The sequence below is a fragment of the Sinohyriopsis cumingii genome, chromosome 8 (assembly GCF_028554795.1).
Source record: "Sinohyriopsis cumingii isolate HCF-2022 chromosome 8, ASM2855479v2, whole genome shotgun sequence".
Taxonomy (NCBI): domain Eukaryota; kingdom Metazoa; phylum Mollusca; class Bivalvia; order Unionida; family Unionidae; genus Sinohyriopsis; species Sinohyriopsis cumingii.
This window is the reverse complement of record NC_142968.1, coordinates 93,024,552-93,046,077: the sequence shown is the minus strand read 5'-3', so window position 1 is coordinate 93,046,077 and position 21,526 is coordinate 93,024,552. Positions and strand designations below refer to the sequence as shown.

Sequence of the window (21,526 nt, the reverse complement as noted above, 5' to 3'; positions counted from 1 at the left end):
ACATGAACGCCTGGGGGATGTGGCACTAATTTCTTCCCTCAGGAACATTTAACATCCCGCTGTGCGGGGATACCCCGTCGCACATGCCCTTCTGGGTGCATGTGACGTAAATCCAATTAATCAATCAATGAAAAAAATCTTATATAATGCACCAGTCACAGCTAGTGTTGTTCTTTATTTCTGAATGCAATGTTCCATACCACCTGAAGCCCACCCACCTGGACTTTAGCAAGTGGCACCGTGATACCAGAGAATGCCACGGCTCATATCCTTTCCACTACATCCAGTTTTCCTATTTTGATAAAATAGGTTTGATCATGAACACCCAGAAGTTTTAAGTATTTTTAATATAATGGTGTTTGCATAGGTTTACTATGGGAACTAAATCAGTACCGTGAGTCATACAAGCCTAGGATGGGCCACTAGCTAGTTTAACGAGTCAACACCATTTGGGTAAAACAATTTTTTTAAGTCCTCAATTTGCAAAACGGGGCATAATCAGGCAGGGGCTTCCCAAAAACATCAGCGCCATTTGTGGGTCTACCCAGCTCCGCTTGGTGATTCTCTTGTCATATTTAGACATCAGATATGACTATAACATATCAATGTTGAGGTCGGGAACCAGGCTACACTGCTTGCGCAATTAGTAGTTTCCTTTGGTTACGACTAATTGCCGAATGCGCTTTCCTTATTGACATCCGCATTTAAGACATCAATTTTGTCGTAGCAGAATTTGCATTATTTTATCATTAGTTAGAGCTTGATATTGCTACATAGAATTTTGAACAATGCGAATATCATTTTTATCTCAAATTGTTTGCATTTTTCACCTTTTTATGCATACTAAGGCACAAGAACACAAGGTTTTGGAACCGGATATTCTATTGGTGAATGCGTCAGATTCGTCGGGATACGGTGATCGGACAATACAGAGGATTCAGAGAATTAAGGCCGGGTTTTCTGTACTATCTACAGAATTTGATGTGGAGAATAATGATACCGTAAACGCAGATAAAACAGTACTTTACGAATTTTTATACCCCGAATATGCAAACAAGGTAATGTTTCCAGGTTGAGGTACTGAACGAATGATTATATTTTTAAAAAAACATTAAAAATAAATATATAAAAAAACAAAGAAGTCGCATAGGCAGTGTAGGTGTTCAACACCGACTATCTCAGTAATGGGTGTCATTTTCTAGATTTTACATTTAAATGTCGTTTTCTGGAATGGCCCTTTATTATTCACCAAGGCTTTACAGGACCATATTATTTAAAGACCTGTAATTGAGTAAATCGTCTGGTATAAGCTTTTAAGCTGGAAATTTAAAGGGCTGTCCAGACGAAGTGAAGTTTGTAACAAATTTTATATTGTAGATTTTTGTGAAACGTACGGAGAGCATAAAATGGATTTTAATGATTTTCTTTTTGGGTTATGCAAACTTCAAGTTCAGCACATTGAGAAGAAAGCAAGGAAAAGGAAGACACTCCAAATGGGGCTTGTCTATCTGTCTTAGAAAGAAATATGTGCACAGCAGGGTTTTAAAAAGAATCCTTGAATATTTCAAAGACTGCCTAGTATTATATTTCCTATTTAAACAAAGAAGTATGGATATCATTCTTATATATGCATACTGTGTGTCTCACCACAAGGGGGGCTCCGAGTGGTCTAAAGCGCTCTCCGTTACGGATCAATGCCATTTCACCTCTGTCTGTGTGGGTTCAAGTCTAGGATTCAGCTAATGTGGGTATGTGAGAAAGCTTGCCAGTAGCTTCTCGTGGGTTGGTGGTTCATCCCAGGGTTTTCCTGGGTTCTTCCTCCACCATTAATACTGGCCGCCATGCTTAGCCTATCGTGTGCTGAAGAAAGGCATTAAACTCCACAACAACATCAACAACTCACCACAAGGTAGCCCGTATAGTGATCCAGAAGAAAATGGGTTTACCCTTTGAGTGTGCATAGAACCAGCAAAACCCCATAATGCAATGAAAACACAGAAACACGCTTCATTTATATTGTATATACCATAGTGTATATTTTTTGTGTATTTATAATTCATAACTTTGAAATTATTGTTAGTTATATAATAATATGTACTTTACTGCTGACATGCCATGTCAGATTGATTAGATGCTAGAAATTGTGCATATTGGTTTTGAAAGCCAATAAATTTAATATGAACATCGTGTATTGCAGTATATATACATGAGTTTATGCTTAAGCTATTAATAAATACATAATAATGATTTATTCAGTTGATATTGTGATTATTAATATATGTTTCTTATTATTTTGGGTTTCAGAATGTGTGAGATTTGTCCAAACCAGCAAGCGAAACAGTGTATAGTTTAAGTGTAACTATTGTGAATTATGCATGGAAAATTATTTTAATGGTCTAAATGCAAAGATAATGGCGTGTGAATTCCTTTCCATACTTATTTTGGTATTTATATGACAACAAAAAATATTTGTGCACAATTTAGAGTAGTTAAATTTTCCATATCGATTTCTGTGACTGGTGTATACTACACATGTACTAGCCAATAGTATATAGTAAACTGCTGTTTGGGTTATGTATACTTTCAAGCATATTTCGTCTTTTATTAACCATTTTTTAATATTTTGCTATGGTAGGAAGAGATTGGGAAACCAGATGATAGTTTCAGAAATGGGTTTAATACAGATGATAGTTTCAGAAATGGGTTTAATACACAAAGACACTGTTTGGTCATATTTCAAAATGTATTTGTTTCATTGCTTTATATATATATATATATATATATATATATATATATATATATATATATATATATATATATATATATTATAACACATAAATGTTTACAAATTGTTATACAATGAGGCAAATGAGGCAGCTCTGAAATGCCCACTTGGAGAGTAAGATGATTAAATAAAGGCACAGAAATAAGCACATCCCAAGTTATAACAATTAAACTGATAAGTTTTTGGCCTCAGCAGAAGATCACATTAACAAAGTATGTATGAAGATATGTGTATATATATATATATATATATATATATATATATATATATATATATATATATATCGTTCATTAAAATATACTAAGTAATTAACGTGTTGCTATACTCTATATTCCAAGGGACAGTTTACTCGTATATACATGTTCATATACACTGCATCACATAACCAGTCATATAATTATGATATCAATTTAATTAACCTGAAATTTGAACATCATCAAAAATATATACAAGAAATGTGGGCATACCAATCAAACAGTGGATTTGCAGCATATGTGGTTATGATAATCATTTTGAAATTAGTGGGATGATTCGAACAAATTAATAGCATAAACAGGTTTATACATGGCATCGCAAAAATTATCATGCGACATGAAGTGCATTTGTTACAGTATACAATATTTAAAATTATGCTATTTGTTTGTATTAGTCTTTTTATTTGTCACAGTTTGTTCATTTTCCATTTACTTTGTCCTGGTTTCTTTCCATGTGTCCTTGGAGTCACGATTTCTGACTGTCCATCTGATGCTGTCATGCATTTACTGTCTGTAAGAATGAAGTTTCTGGATATTTTATTGAGTTTTGGTCTTTGTTTGGTAGTTTGTGCCACCCATTCGGTCCTCAAATTTTGAAATTATCTGTGACTGTCAGTGAGATGGTATTCACTATACCCTATTAATGCACTTAAAGTCTTTGAACTGTCCCTCCACAAAGTCATTTAAATAACTTAAAATTCTGTCATAGGTTTAGATTTCCACTCTTCAGAATGCTATAGCACGTTAATGGACTCACAGTTGTTGTTCTTCCATTCATCTTTGATCAAATCAGTCGTGTTGGTCAGTTTACCTTGGTCTGCAGCTGACTTCTCAGTCTTGACTGAAAGTAGTCAATTAATTTTGAAGAACATCCCAGCAGACTCCAAGCTATCACATTTCTCTTCAAAACAAATTGTGTCATCAGCTTCCAAAATTTGCCCAAATCCAAATATTTTGTTCAAAATAAGATTTCTGTCCATTTTGTCAACAGTAGCATCTTTAAGTTTGCGCTTAGTCTTTTGATGAAGATGTCTGTTACAAATATGTTATGGCTATGACCATTGCCATTTTGTCGTCAGTCCTAATCACAAGTTTAGTCAATTCTGTGTTTTTTAATTTCAGCTTCGGATGATGGAAAACGTGGCAGTAGCTCTTAAAGTCGCTATTGTCATGCATGTAGAATGGTACTATAAAAAAATTGCAATTGTCCTGTACACTTTCTAATTAGAGAAAGTTGTTTATACTAAGTCAGTCACATGCATGTCACAGGTTAAATGTTTTATCAGCTCCTAAAACTATCTGTCAGGTGCAGTACATTTTTTTGGTCAGTTATCTATTCAGCGTTATACAGTAAAATACATAACATTTTCCCATTAGTCCGTGTTAGAGCTCTTACAAAGGGATGGTCACATGTAATCATATATTCAAGTAGCTGTATATGATCTGTGACAGTTTTTCTATGTCTAGTAATATGTCCCTCCGATTTTTCATACTTCTTTTTGTCGTGTATTTGTTGCATTCCAATTGCAATAGCTAATATTAAATTTCAGAAGGACATATTAAATTATTATATAACTAATATTACATTTCAGAAGTATATATTAATTTATTATATAACGAATATTAAATTTCAAGGTTATGAATTATACATACACAACCAATGGTACAATATTGTGTTTCAGTGCTTTCTGGTGTTTCTGTGTGTTCCGGTGTATCTTTGCATTTTTGTGTAAAAAGGTTGATTCGATAAAAGCTTGGTATGTAGATATAAGTTTACTATTGGCAGGGAATTTTAATTAATGCACAAAATATTTATACCATTTTATACCTGATACATTGCAGTTTGTACTTAGAAATGATATTGATTATGGAAACAATGCTTTTACATTACAGAGAAATAAAATAGATGGCCAGTGTAATACATTTGGAACATCTCTGATGTGTAGAGAGTATACAGCATGGTTATTATGAGTAACAGATTATATGATGATGTTGCTGGCAATTTTACATGCATGACTTATAATAGGAAAAGTGTTGGATTACATTTTATGTTTTACAAATGTATTTGATTTTATGACAAATTTTGTAGTTGGGGAGCAAGATTACACTTTAAAATCTCCATTGTACTACTCTATGAAAGTAGCAATTGGGGAACAATGACTTCAATTGGAGATAGATAATGTGTGCAATTGCAGCTATTTTAATATTAAAAATGAACATAGGGAAGCCTTTAAACATCTATTTAGGAAATCTTTTAGGTGACAAAGGAACACATAACTAATTTGTTAAAAACAAATATCGATGATTCTTTGAAACCTTTTACCTCTTTTTATCAAGATGCTCTTTCCCACTTTGAAGAAAAAAGTAAAGAAAGTAAATTTCAGCCTAAAATGCAGATGTGTCCACCATGGTGGGACTTGAAATGTGGAGAGTCAGAATATGAAAAATATATATGATTACATAAATTTCAGATGACTAGTTCCAGTACTGATCTGAGGGATTACAGGGAGTTCATGAAAAGTTTTAGATCATTGTGTTGGTTAAGGAGAAACTACTATCATCTGCTCTTAAAAGGGAGAAACTAATAAAGTACAGAACAGACCAACATTTATTTTATAAACATTTGAAAACAATGACCATTAAAAAGAACACAGAAGAAATCTCATAATGGTTTGGCACGAGCATTTTAAAAAGCTCATACAAAATGAAAACCCTGTAGAAGGTAATCTTGACGATCATGCTGATACTTTTGTATTGGAAACTGACAATATCTTAGATGACATAATAATAGATCAAGAGATCATAACCAATTTGAATACAATGAAAAGAGAAGAAGAAAAAACATGACCAGGTATGATTCCAGTTGTATGTTACCAATTGACTAGTAAGAGTGTAATACTATTCCTAAACTCTTTCTAATTGAATATTTGATCCAGGTAGTTTTTCCAGTGAATGGGTTTAAAACATTATTTACCCAATAGATAAGAACAAGAGCAGAGATGACCCTAATAATTATTGAGGTTTATCTCTAATTAATACATAATGCAAAGTTTTCACGGTGTTTTAAACAATAGAATGAACTCTTGGCAGCGAAAATAATCTCATAGGTGAAGCACAGGTGGATTTTAGAAACAAATATAGCCCTATAATTGATGATGCTTAATTTAGAAGCCTCCATGCAAAAGTGCTGATCCAAAAGAAAGATAAGATTTTATTGTCTTGTTGTTTTTAAGAAGGCGATCAAGAAAGTTGATCATGGAAAACTATGAGCATCACTTATTTGTAAAGGTCTGCAAGGTAAAATGATAAATATACTAAGAAAAATAGATGTATGCTTAAAGAGTTGGGTAAGAACTACTGCTGGATTGACAAATTATTTTAACTGTACTCTTGGGGCAAGACAGGGTTGTGTGCTAAGCCCAATTTTATTTAGTTTGTATATAAATGATCGGATCTCAGAGTTAAGAAGCAAATGTAGCAGATGCATACTTGTCAACCAGACATTGTAGATCAAGTTGCTTTAATATAAGTAGATGATAGGGCAAACTGCAACAACAAATATATATTTTAGGAAGCTTTTGTGATAAACTGGCATGGAGGTAAACCTCAACAAGAAAAAAATAGTGATATGGGAGGAAATGTGAAGAGAACAAAAACATGGTATTTTAACGGAGAATGAATAAAAGTAGCACCTTATAAAAGTCTGTGAGTCGAATGTTTTTTTTTCAAAAGCAGTTTGGATAACTTCATATCAGAGATATGTTTAATATATTTTATTCAATGATTAAACAAATGTTATGCTATGGAGCTGAAATATGGGGATTTGAATATTCGAAGGATAGGAAGTGCAGTTTCAATTTTGTAAGAGAGACCTCTGTTTCATATACTGCAATTAATTTTCATATCTATAGGGGAATGCAGTAGGTTCCCTCATTTTACCTCATATATGGTAAGATATATAAAATATTGGATTTAAATTATGTAATTGTCGGATGATAGATATCCACATCAGCGTTATTTTATGTTGAAAAAAGACAAAGTCGGTAGAGTCACATGGGTTACAAAAATTAAAGATATTCTAGATCAATATGGCGTTGGATATGTATGGATAACACAAGATGTTATCCATGAAGACGTATTTATTTAAGAGATCACACAAAGGATTAGAGACACAGCATTTCAAAGTTGGTCAGAACATATTACTAATTCCTCAGAATGTTATTACTATAGTCCGTATAAATCCCTACTACAATGTGAAAAATACCTCTGATGCAGTATACATTTTAATTTAAGAAAATGTTTTATGAAGTTATTTTGTTCAAGTCATAAACTAATTGAAACAGGAAGAAGGTAAAAATGGATAGAGCATTCAGGTTTTGTGAACTGTGCAGGAGAAGAAATATTTATATAATAGAGGATGAGTTTCATTTCTTTTGTGTTTGTCCAGAATAGGATATTGTTAGAAGACACTGTCTAAAAAATGTTTACTATGTACAACCAAGCAAATAATTTGTCTTGCTTATGGCTAGCAGTGGTGTCGTAATGATGTTTAATTTATCACAATATTTGTACAGATCATTTGCTAAGAGAGAGGCTATTTATCTCCATCGGAATACAACGTGAATATGTTACTATTCGGAAATGAGTGTGGATATAAGTGTTAAAGTCAAGAATTTATATTTCACTTGTATTAAAGAAAATGCAGCGTTCCATCATGGGCTGGATCCCTATATTATTGAATAACGTGATTTGATTTGATTATTGCAATCGTTACTCACTAGAAGGTAATTATATATACACCCCAAGAAATACATACAACAAAATTAAAGTACATTGGCGTTTTTGGACTAGATCAACCTAAAGGTGTATTCTAAAGTGTATGTCAGTGTGGTTATGTGGGCCAATTTATTTAGATTTAGGTAAATACTAAATGTTCTAAAATTTAATGCTAATATAGTTTAACCAAAATCTGTTCAGTCCATATTGTTGAATGTTCTGCACTTTAAATGTCAAAAAGAATTTGAGATAAAAATTATTGATCGCTATGGACTTTTAGTGGTGGCCATCGATGAAATTTTTTTAAAAAGAGGATGCTGGGACCTTAGAGGACACACTAATTTATAGAATCTTTAAAAAAGTCACACCTCCATAACCGCACAGACTTCAACCCTATAGGTAAAATGCATGACCTGTTTGATCACATGCTGTGCAGTTAGATTATAGTAGCAATTTATTTGATGACATGGAATAAAGATGTATCAAAGAAAACATGAGAGAGCATTTCACATTTATGATTCATTGTGAGGAATATGCTTCAAAGGGAATGCTCTGTTTTGTTTTGTTCATGATGGATGTAGTATAGAAAATATGCACAGTACTTGTACCCACACTTGTTTCACACATGCTTGTGCATACAGAAATAAATAATTCTATGTAATATGATGGATAATAACAAATGAAATCGTTAGCCAGTGTACATCATTTTAAATTAATAAAGAAAAGACTACTCTGACTAAATAATCATGCAGAGAATGAAGGCAGCATTATATTAGTCATGGTTTCAATCTTGTCGTACCGCTAAAATTAGTTTACCAATTTCAACGCCATCTTTAAATGTGACCTTAGATTAATGTAAGCAAAAATTGCTAGGTTAATTTCATAACTAACTTTATGTAGACTAAATGGGCAAATTAAAATAAATGATATGTATTCTCTTCATTATTTGCACACATTCTCTGGCATATTGAACAGTTTTGTCTTTTTCTCCTTGTAAAAAAGAAGCATTCACTGGGGATATACAAATAAATAAGTATAAAGGAACTAATTTTCTTGTCTTATGGATAGTTTCTTAATATTATTAGTAACTTTCATGAATGAAAATTACATGATATCTTATCTAGATCATTATGGTATGTTACATCAGCCAGAAAAAGGAACAATCGCAGTTATTAGTAATGTTAATAAAACATAGTATAAGCTGTCAGTTTAAGCCGCTTTGGAAGGAAAAAGGACACCATTTACAAATGATGTAACTTGAAGTTATCACCATACAAAAAGGGGCCCAGAGTGGCCAAGTGGTCTACAGTGCTCTCCATTACAGATCAATGCCATCTCACCTCTGTCTGCGTAGGTTTGAGTCTCGGATTCTGCCAATTTGGGTATGTGAGAAAGCTTGCCAGTAGCTTCTCGTGGGTCGGTGGTTCTTTCTGGGGTTTTCCTGTGTTCTTCCTCCACCATTAATACTGGCCGCCATGTATAGCATGTGCTGAAAAATGGCTTTAAACCCTACAACAATAACAAATATACAAAAATTTGTTCAATTTTTTCTCCTTTCTTTTGAAATTAACTGCATATGACATAATAGAGAACAAGGTCCTATAGAAATCTATACTATGGATATTGCCAGTAGGATTAATGTCAGAGTGGTTCTCAAAGGTACAATTGCAAAGATAAATAAATAATTGTCAAAGAAATTGACTCAAGTACATGTATTTCAAGGAACTAATTTTACTACAATGGTTAAATTATTGCTTGTAGTTTCTTTGTAACAGTGATTGGGAAAGTGATTAATATGAAAGTGAATGTGGAGATGGGAGTTTTTCTTGGGAAAGTCATGCATTGTCAGGAAACAAATCTACAATGGAAAACTCTTTAACTCTTACTCAAACTATGGATGGTTGGTATCACTCCAATATTTGCATCTGTGTTATTTTGTGTGTGTGGTTTGGTACATTGAAATCTAAATGGTCCAGATTTTAATTTACCAAACTGTATGCTTGATTATAGATATAATGAGCGACCTAACAAGCTGAGTCTGAGTAGATGCAATGAGCGACCTAACAAGCATCCTGAGTCTGAGTAGATGCAATGAGTGACCTAACAAGCATCCTGAGTTTGAGTAGATGCAATGCAGTTGAATCCAGGCCAAGATCAAGAAGGGATTACTTGTAATTTACATATTACTTGTAAAAATAGAAGTTGACATTCATAGCTAGAGTGACACTTATTGCTTAAACATGACAATAAATACATGACAGTCATTGTTTGCAATAGATTGTATGGCTTGAAGATTGTAGATTTCATTTACTATTCCTTTCAGACAGCTGTAAGGATTCTGTCAAAAGCTGATGTAGAAGGCACAAATGCTACAGTCTTCTTTGTTATCAGACAAGAACAGGGTGTATTGTCATGGCCAATTCCTTTAATCCTGGATTACAAGTACACCTCTGCAGTTCTCTCTCTCTCTCTGATTTCCCACCTCTCTCTCTCTATCTGCCATGGCTGGTAATGTGGTAGCAACCCACTCTTTTGAAGATTGCAGAATATGGACTGTGAGTAGGTGGTATATTTACATGAGCAGATTGATATCAAAATTTGGGGCACATGGAACGGATATTTGACTCTCACAAATGCAAGTGCTTGATGGTAACGGACTTTTGGCAGGGCTTTTGGAATTTTGAAACCAGTTTATTATTTAATTGTGATGTTGTTTATGTTGAAAATATTTCTGTTTTGATTAGATTAAATCTTAAGTTGGCAGAATGCACCAGTAAGATGATGAGACAGTATTGTCTAGTAAGAGGGGGGAAAGTCTGTGGCATTTCGAGGCTAGTTGAAAATTATGCTCAGTAGGTAAAATTTAGTATCAGGTGCTCCACAGATACCATAATATGAAGAAAAATGACAAGACTTGTGTAATTTCATAAAATTGTCCATTATGGGCATGTAGGCAGGTATTGGACAGCTTCAGCTTTTGAGTCTGATGGTTAAAGTGTATTTCAGACAGTTTTTCAAAAGCCTTTTAATGATATTTAGATTGAAGAAAGCTTTCATTGTTGTTTCAGATTTGCGTACCGTACTGTTGGGAGAACCCTTTGTCCCCTCAGTCAGGGAGTGGAAACAAAGACAAACACACAAGAGAAGTTCTATGTGGAGGTTTCTACACTCTACAATATCAACATCAGTACCATGGTGGAAGCTACACTTGTGTCTAATTTCCATCTCGAGTTTGTATTCTTTCACATTTTGAAAGTGCAGTTTTTAATCGCCACACTTATTTTCTGTTGATCTTGTTAAACACTTCATCTTTTCATCTGTATAGATTATTTTAAATGTTATTTCTGCAGAAATTCACCAAATTAGTGCAAAAAAGGAATTTTGGTTTTGTATCCCTTGCATGTGGTCCGTAGGAAGGAGTCTAAGGCTATATGCGTAAAATTACAATTATACTGGCTTTTTCAAATATTTTATCAGATGACTGTAGTGTTGTTGTCATTTTCATCCTCAGATTTACTAAACGAATTTGATTCCTCAAAATTATGAAGAGACAAATTGAATGTTTTTCATTGGCTATTTTGCTTGCCTATGAGCAGAAGGGTAAAAGTTGGAGTTTTATTTTATTTTATTTTACTTAATGGACCCATCATTTTTGTACTGAGACCACTCTTTATTCCACATGACCATCTTATCCTACGTTTTGCAAAGGTTTGCTTGTCTGTGTGCAGTTCAGACCAGTCTGTCTTAGATCTGATGCCAAAAAGTCTTTTCCAGACACAAAATCGGATTCCAACCATGGTCGGAATTAGGATGGAAAAAAAATGGGTCCAAAATATTAGGTTTTTGTAGTGCAACTAGAACATCCAGATTATTTGGTATGATTGCAGAGCTACTTCTGTCTACCTTTCTATAATACCACCCACTTTAGTGTATCATACATGACCTTGATGATACAGAGCTTGGCAGTAGGCTACTATCTCCTGCCACATAAATGCAGCACCAGAGGTTAATGACTTGATGAAGAAGTGTGATGTTAGCTTACTTTTTTCTTTCTGTGAATTTTCTGTGCCAAAAACATTTGCTGAATTTTCAAAATCGTATATTCCACCTTCCTTGACATAATGCCCATGAAGAGTCGCGACACTCTCTGATGGGTGGGGGAGGTCCATTTAAGGTGCCTGAGAGTTAGAACATGCCTCTTCTGGTATTTGACTGTTGATTAGTCACTGGTCACCAGGCACTTGTCATATGTAACAGCACCAGTTAGTTAGGTACATCATTGGTCTCAGGACAGGGATAGGATCGATACAACTTCTATATCAATGCTGCTGATCCATCCTGGAGGGAGTTGCATTGTATTTGTCTGATTAAGGAAGAAGATGGGATTGGAGCCACTCCCGCCCCCCGAAGTTTTTGTACATTCCCTTTCACTCTCAATGGAAAATATTTAATTCCTGGGGGTGGCCTAGTGGTTAGAGCAGCCACCTTGGATGCGGGAGGTCATGTGTTCGATCCCCGGTCGATTCATACCAGCGACTTACAAAATAGCACTAACAGCTGCCTTGCTTGGTGCTCAGCATTAAAAGGTTAGTGTTAGGACAGGTCAGCCTGGTGTCAGGATAATGTGACTGGGTGGGACATCATGCTGCATGTCTGTGGCATGATGCCCCAGTGCTAGACAGCACTATAAACTGCCACACTGGAGACAACTTAGCAACCTGACTGAAACATTGTTAAAGCTATGTTAAAAATCCAAATCAAACACACACACTCATTCCAGTGGACCTTGAATTCCATGGGAGACATGGTTTCCCTACGAAGACTTCACTTGAACCATCAGCAGTTTCTTCTTACAAACCGGAGACCACACAAAGATCCACTATCACCTCAGGCTGCTCTTCATCATCACTTGTTCCAATCAGGACTGTCTACTGAGAGGAGTCCCAATTCAGGTCCCTGAACACCACTCCTATCTGTACACCAAAACGTCATGTTCAGGTTTTGGCATTCGCCGGGAACCAAAGGGATACTTCCTTGGGGCTTGTGGTCAGAGGATGAAGCTACTCTCTACACAAACAGCTTGGAGGTGCAAGCAGTTTTTCTACCCCTGCAGGAGTGCGTCAGCCAATTAAATGGCCATTGTGTCATTGTCTCTTCCAACACCATGTTGATCGTAGCATACCTGATGAGACAAGAATATAAATATGCCCCTTCTTTGTGCGCAGGAGTTTGGAACCTTAAATCTTCCAGTTCTTGGCAAGGGGAGTGTCTTGGCAGATGGGTCTGTCTAGGTATGACCATGTGGTCTTTATGTATTTATCTTTGCTCCAGGAGGTTGCTGAATCTCTTTTACCATTGGTGGATTTGTTTGTCATGAGACTGAACAATAAGCTCCCATTTTATGTCTCCACTTTCCAGGATCACAGTGTCTAGGGCAGCTGACACTTTGATTCTATGGTGGGATCACATCAGTTTGCATATGCCTTTCCACCCTCTATAATGATTTCACAAATGCTCAACAAAGTCAGGACTTATATACTGCTTTGCTAATTCTTGTAGCCCCACTGTGGTCCCAATGGCTGTGGTTCACTGATCTCCTCAGTCTGTTGCTAGACAAGCCAAGGAGATTACCACTGAGGAGGAACCAATTGTTGCAGCACAGGTGGAATCTGCTTTACATCATCCCACAGGTTCTCCATCTTCAAACCTAGTTGGCATCAAGTGATCAATCCACCAGGACTAGTTTTCAAACATCAAGTGGCATTACCTTGGCTAAGAGGCAGTTCACTTCCAGTCTTTACAGTGTAATGTGGAGAAGCTTTTGTCATTGGTGCAGTAGGAAATGACCTGGTCATAGCTGTCCCACTTTCATAGTGGCAGACATATGTTTATTTTTGGTTCATCCTGACTGTGCTTATATTTTGGAGTAAATCAAGGTGATGTGAATCCTAATGCACAAAGACAATTTACTTCAAATTACCATATGTAGTAAAAAAAAAAATTGAATACATGTTTTAAATGTCTTTTTTATTTAATTGTACAAAGTCATTAATATTTTTTACATTTATTTAGTTTAAAGTGTTATAAAAAATGTTGCCATTTTTTAAAATGCAAATTCCCCTTTGTTGGGGAGAAATATTTTATCTCCAAAGGTTGGAAATTTTGATGACCTGCTATTTTTAGATTTCAATTTTTGTATTATTTCTGGCTTAATATCTTAGGGTTTATGTGGGAAAAATATAAATAGGTAATAATGAAACCATGATAAATCATATGAAGTTAATTCTATACCTTGAAAATGCCTTTTTCAAAATACCTTGCAGATAGCTGAGACTAAAGCATCATGTGTTACATATATCGGAACTATAATTTTTTTATATATATTATTGTGGACTGTAAACAACAGATTGCAAGAGTTTGCTAAGGTAAATAAAATCTCAGTATGATAAGGAAAATTATAAAGTTGCTAACATGGAACTATCAACAACAACTCAATGAGAAAAAACTCAGACATGAATTTAACAAATGGAATATCAAAACAAATGTGAATTCATATCACCGATCAACAAAATAAAAGTGATCTACACCCCAATGTGAAGAAAGTCTTGAATGTATCCTTTAGATCAACGATAATGAAATGCATGTGAATTTGAATGTATCTTTCAAATATCGATTTAGAAAAGAATGTAAATTTGAATGTATCGTTAATAAAACGATATTGAAAAGCAGGTAAATTTGAATGTATGGTTCATATAACGATATTGAAAAGAATGTAAATTTCAATATATCATTCAAATAATGATTTTGAAATGCAGGTAAATTTGAACATATCGTTCAAATAACGATTTTGAAATTCATGTAATTATAGACCGATTGATCGTAAACCGATATTGAAATAGGAATGAATGAAATTATGAATCTGTCGATCGTTCATATAACGATAGGAATGAATGAAATTATGAACCTATATATCGTTCATATAATGATAGGAATGACTGAAATTAAACCTATCAATCGTTCATATAACGACAGGAATGAATGAAATTATGAACCTATTGATCGTTCACATAACGATATTGCAATAGGAATGAATGAAATTATGAACCTATCGATCGTTCACATAACAATATAGCAATAGGAATGAATGAAATTATGAACCTATCGATCGTTCACATAACGATATAGCAATAGGAATGAATGAAATTATGAACCTATCCATCGTTCACATGACGATAGGAATGAATGAAATTATGAACCTATCGATCGTTCACATAATGATATAGGAATAGGAATGAATGAAATTATGAACCCATCGATCGTTCACATAACGATATAGCAATAGGAGTGAATGAAATTATGAAATGCAATAGTGGAAATAACATGGAACACTATATATGACTATCGTGGCGCCCATTTGACGTCCAAGATGTAACTCTGGTTCCACGCACTCTAGTCAATGGCCAGAGAAGCACCCACACATGGTCCGCTCCTCTCAGTCTGTTGAAGGATCACTTGAGAGCCCTCACATCACAGACCTGATGGTCGCGAAGCCCTGGTCCCTCGCATCGAGAAAACCAGTCCACTCTTATGATCCAATGTCACCATAACACAGCGTATACGTCACACGAAACCCAACAGAGTTCTGTGACTCCACATCAAACAATGTATAAGGCATGGCAGGCATGTATAAAGCAGCTCTGCAGCTGGTGACTCCACATCAAACCATATACAAGGCATGGCATAAGGCAGATCAACAGCTGGAGATTTGCTTCTGTAAAGGGGTAAGCTTCCTGACAAGACTCTGCGTAATGTAATTTGGTTATAGAGAATTTGCTCTATATGTACACTAGCTGTGACAGATATGGACAGCTAGGTACTTAGGTTTCCCGATACAGGCAATTTGCACGTGCAGGGGTCTGAGTTTCGCTCAGAATTTCTAAATAACTAGAGACAAAAAAAATATACCACCTCGGGTGACGCTGTACACGGCAACGAAACCCAAGTACATTTTTGACAATATATACATATTGATAAAACTCATACACAATTCTGTGACAGACTGCATAAAAATTGGCTATGCTGAGGAAAACTTGAGTACTTACTCATTCCTTTGTCAAGTTGATGCAGATTGACGCCTTGAGAATACTTAGTGCATTTTCTACTTTTAACAAGCTCTGAAGCTCAACATTGTTTAATAACTAGTTGATATCAATTATCAACTACTTTTGTGTACTTGTCAGGCTTCAACATGTTGCAGAGGAAGCTAGCTTTACTCTTTAAACAGGCACCAAATGTTGACTTAATACTTTAAGATTCCCTTTGCTGAACAGTATTTGCCCCCCTTTCTTTTCCTGCTATGATTTGTAATATTATTTGATTACAATGGACAGACTTGATATTTAATGAATGTTTTTCAATACTGCATACTAAATGCTGTCTGTCGAATGTTGCAAAGTGATTTTCAGTGACCATGCTTAGAGTTATGTTTGTCATATCCGTGTACTCTCTCTATGTATCTGTATACATATACATACACACATATGCATGGAAATCCCAATGAATGTTATAAAAATACTTACAAAACATTATTTCATTTTTTTCATCATAGCTCGCAATTTCTGGTGACTAACATTTGTCAGCATGTGGTGACATTTTATTTTTATAATAGAATATGGAGCCAAGGTAGCTCATAATTCAAGGGTTGCAGTTTCAACACCCACCCCAGCCAGCCTAGATTGGCTGCCCTCATGTGTCAATGGGAAGGGCTGAGTATCGCTGCTCCTGTACGTCCATGGGAAAGGCCCTAGTTGGCTGCCCTCTTGTGTCCATGAGAAAGGCACCTGAATTCCATTTGTCTCAAGATGATATAGCCATAAATGTGTTAAAAATAATGCAAAACCCTACAAAAACAGAAGAAATTATAATAGAATATGAATCCATTTTACAATTCTACTGTCTTAGTGTTTCAGAGTTTCAGACACATCAGAATGCACAGTTACAACTCTCATCATTATTAAAGACATTATTATATGCTAAACTTTGTCTCCATTAACTTTACATTGTCATAATTGTGCATTATTTTACATTACTGAACACCTTCATATTGCATGCACATGCATGACACGTGTGCCTAATATAGTGTATTAGGAACTACTTTGTGAACAAACTATGTACACTCATGTAGTAGATGTTTTAGATTTTGGTTGATTTTATTTGTTGGTGAATAAACTAAAGCAGCTGTTTCATTCATTTTAAAATATAGATGATAAAGTCAACAGTGTGGTTGAGTTCAGTGAATCAGAAATGACACTTTCAAAGAAGCAAATGAATGACAGCAATGTCAACAACAAATGTGAGATCACTGAAACATTTATTTAGGAGAATATTCCTATTTCTATTGCAAATAGAATGGTTATGACTATGACGAGTGCTCTCTAGGGTCGTAAAAAATATGGCATAGAAAAGCATACGGTGGCCAATATTTATCAGAGAGTTACCATTTTACAAGCCTGTCAAACTACTAGATTTGAGAAAAAATGAAACTGGAGGTTTGGGTTGGAATCTAAGTTGTTGTTGTTGTTGTGGGGTTTAACGCCATTTTTCAGCACACGATAGGCTATACATGGTGGCCAGTATTAATGGTGGAGGAAGAAGCTGGGAAAACCCCGGAAGGAACCATTGACCCACGAGAAGCTACTGGCAAGCTTTCTTATATGCTCACATTGGCTGAATCTTAAACTCGAACTGCCACAGACAGAGGTGAGATGGCAGTGATCCGTAACAAAGAGCGCTTTAGACCACACGGCCACTCGGGGGCAACTTGGAATCTAAGAGCCACAGAGTCAATAATCCAAGGTGATCAAAATGTATTATTTCTGCCAGGTAAATGGAGTGTCACACAACAGCTGGCTTTCAATTTTTCCCAGTGCAACTATTTTTATACAGTGTTAGGCTAGTGATAGATGACACACTGTATGATAAAGGTCATAGCTGAGGTCCCTCCAACAGCGAGATGCAAGTGACAGGGTATAAGCATGTTTTCTTTAGATTGTAATGAGAATGGTAATAAATTTACTTACATTTATTCATCTTGAATTTCCTCAAATTGTACTTTCATAGTTCTTCAGTTCCAACTGACATATCCTGAAAACCTGATACACACAGAAGCTGTACTGGAATTTCGAGTAGCTCTCATTTCCAGCTGAAATCCATTCACCTTACTGCACTGAATTGACCCAATAATCCAGCCCCTCATAATCAGAAAAGCAGAATTGTTGTTGTTGTTGTTGTTGTGGGGTTTAACGCCATTTTTCAGCACACGATAGGCTATACATGGCGGCCAGTATTAATGGTGGAGGAAGAACCCGGGAAAACCTCAGAAAGAACCACCGACCCAGGAGAAGCTACTGGCAAGCTTTCTCACATGCTCACATTGGCTGAATCTTAGACTCGAGCCGCCACAGATAGAGGTGAGATGGCAGTGATCTGTAATGAAGAGCGAAAAGCAGAATTGAGTTGGATCAATATAAAAACAAAACCATTGCACATTATTTCAAAATATGACTCTAAGTTTCAATTTTAAGCAGACCAAAATGACAGGTCGTTTTTCAACTGATGTAAAGTGTGCGGCTAAGTTAAAAGGTCACTGGGCAGAACTGTGTGCACATGAATACTGTTATTGTGCATTGATCAATCTATGTTTGTGAATTAATTTTGGAAGAAAAGCATCAATTCAGTTACATTGTTTCTTGTAATGTCTATTATTGTTACGCCTTAGGTAGTTAAACAAAATGAGTATGTAATGAAAAGGTTTCTGCATTTGTATGGGAAAATATGAACTCATTTTTTCTGCAAAATACTGCACTCCACAAGTAAGTAGAGTTTTTTTTATATCATTGTCATTTTTTTTGTAATAAACCCATTTTTACAGCTTGTCTGTTGTGGAATTGTGTAATTGATTTTTGTAAGCCACTGATAAAAAAGGTTTACACTTTATTTTGATTATTGTTTTACATTTGTGCTGCCTAATTGCATTCATCTTTTCATTTGTTTTGCATTTATCTTCTGTTCTTTCTTTATTTACTTATAATTTAAATTTTAGTTTCAAAGGTAAAATTATCCATCTCATTTTGTATTTCAGACAAGATGAGAAGAAAACAGTATTAGTTACTCCATCTCAGCCTGTATATTTTATGTACACCTTCCCTGAGGGAGTGAGTTTACTCACTGTAAGAGCCAAGTCCACAGATTCCATTTGCATGGTATTTTCTATTCAAGATGTAAAGGTAAGCTTGGATGGAGGGCAGCCTGTAATTGTAAGGGCCATAATTCTAGCAAAAAATTGTGTATGTAACTTTAAACTATACTGTATTTATACCAATAATTACCTGGAAGTATTCTAGTCATAGAATACTTCTCTATTCCAGACAGTGGAATGTGCCAAATTATACAAGTGAGGCAGATGTTAATTAGTGGATGTAAATATTAAAAATAACTGTTAGCTACATTTCAGTGATACTGTTGCATGTACAGTAATTTGCAACATGTGAAATGCATTTGTTTTGAGGAACTTTACTCATTAATAGCAAAAAGGCATCACAGTGACCTACTTTTGGTGGTTAAATCGGTGTTAGTGGTCATGAAGCAGCAAAGCAGGCATGCCAACATTTCATGCTATTCTTTGTTTTATACATTTTGCATACTGTGCTTGCAAAGATAATGCAGAGAAGATTTTTAATATTTAGATTTGTCTCTATTTAATTAAACCGGGAACTACTGGAAAAATTGGGCGAAAATCATAAGCTTGTTCTGATCTAGGAAAAGCATTTTAATTTTGCAAATATTGATCATAGTTGGGAGGAAAACCAGGAATTTCAGCCACCACTTGATGACAGAAAAAATATGTAATTGAGTTGTAATTGAAGTGATGATGAGTTAAATTTATTAATTTCTGACTGGAATTTATGGAGGTTGCGGATGTTTTAAGTCATTTGAGATACAGTTTGTGTATGGATCATCTGGGTGCTAACATGTTTGTACATTCAGTCCAGGCAATTGTATTAACGGAAGAATTAGTCTACTTCATATTGATAATTTTTCCTTTGATAACAATAAGAAGGCCAGGCTAGCATCGTACTGTGATGACATGTCTGTAACATGGTCTTTGTCAATGTTAGAGGAAAATAAAGCTTGTCTTTCTCAGTTGACTTTATGATATGTAAAGTTAATGAACTGTATATTTTTGGGTAGTTAGAACGTGTTATGCATTACCATCAATATTAACCTTCAGCAAGCGAATTTTGTTATTATAATTTGAGAAATACGTAGAGATCTGCCAACAGTTGGAACAATTTTCAATGCAGAATCTCAAGCACAGGTGGTCCATGACAATGACTTTGTTTAATATACAGTCCTTAGTTGAATTACATTGAAAGTGTATGTTAGGGCACCAACCAAACATAAGTAGGACTTGGGAAAACCACTTGCTCTCAGTATGACTGCATACAAATTGGCTATGCTAAGGAAACCTTGAGTATATCAATTATCAATTACTTTTGCCTACTTGTCATCTTCAACATGTTGCAGAGGAAGTTGACTTTACTCTTTGCACAGGCACCCAATGCTGACTTAATACTAAAATGGGTTAAAATCATGAAATAGTATGTTCATAGTGAGAACAGCAAATTTATAAACATCTTTAGTATCAAGCTTGCATCAAGTGCCCTTGGGTATTTATAGTTTTTTTAAAAGTCAAAAGTTGAGGAGTGATAAGGATACTGTGTGTACAAAGTGATGGCCTGAACATTTTCCATGAAACCTGCATAAAAATTAAGTCCTTTTTAATACAGTTTTGTATAAGTTTAAGCGCTTCTTTTTAAATTTAAAAGCACTCTTTTAAACTTTCTTCATACCAACATATGTAGTTAAGCATTGTAAAGTTTCGTTCTGTAAAGTTAACACCAATTTATATGAATTTCAGTAGCCATCATAAATTGGATCTTGATGATATATTCTGTGGTTAGTACTTGGTCTTACATCTGTTCTCAGATATTATTTGAGAGTCAAAATAATTTTTAAAATCTATGTTTTTTAAGCAAAAATGTTTCTAATTGTGTTCAGTAAGGTTTGTAAGTTAACCTTGAAAATTCAATTTCATAACAAAAAATGTTACTTTTGCTTAATGCTGTATGCTTCATGGCTGAAGTGTGTTATTCACTAAGTGTACTCTAAGGTCTCTCAAGATCAGAGTTGCCTTTTGAAGATCACCAAATTAGAGCCATCTCTGCAAGCCTCATGTTTGAACATAAAGTTCTGATCTGAGATATAATAGAAGCTGTTGTATGGCATGCAGAGTCAGCCTTCTCGAGTTTTTATCTCAGAGATTTAGCATCACAGAGGCAAACCTTGAATCGGGTAGGTTCATATGTGGCATTGCAGATGGCCACCAGACCCAACTAAATAAATGAACACAGCCATATAGCTTCACTGGATTCATTAGTGAAATATTTTAGGTAAGAAGATTTCAATCTTCATCTACTTTTCTGTCAATAAGGGTCACAGTTCAAGTGACCCCAGGCTGTGTTGCTTACGCAATTAGGAGAACGGGTTATAATTCACATGGGGAATCCAGCTATTCTTCCATAGAATGATACCAGAGGTAGAGGTCAGATGCTTAGCATCCCCTTTTCTTGTTTCTTATTCTCCTAACGTA

At 35.1% G+C, this 21,526-nt stretch overlaps 1 protein-coding gene across 1 annotated transcript in view; it reads left to right on the top strand.

Moving 5' to 3' along the window:
* The first annotated feature begins 643 nt into the window (after positions 1-643).
* LOC149794152 (SID1 transmembrane family member 1-like) overlaps positions 644-21,526 on the top strand; it is a 156,399-nt gene continuing 135,516 nt past the window's right edge. The window contains exons 1-4 of the mRNA XM_089968233.1: positions 644-1,058; positions 10,139-10,257; positions 10,884-11,045; positions 18,956-19,100. Coding sequence (XP_089824359.1) covers positions 789-1,058; positions 10,139-10,257; positions 10,884-11,045; positions 18,956-19,100 — 696 coding nt within the window. The 5' untranslated portion in view covers positions 644-788. The remainder of the gene's footprint in view (positions 1,059-10,138; positions 10,258-10,883; positions 11,046-18,955; positions 19,101-21,526) is intronic.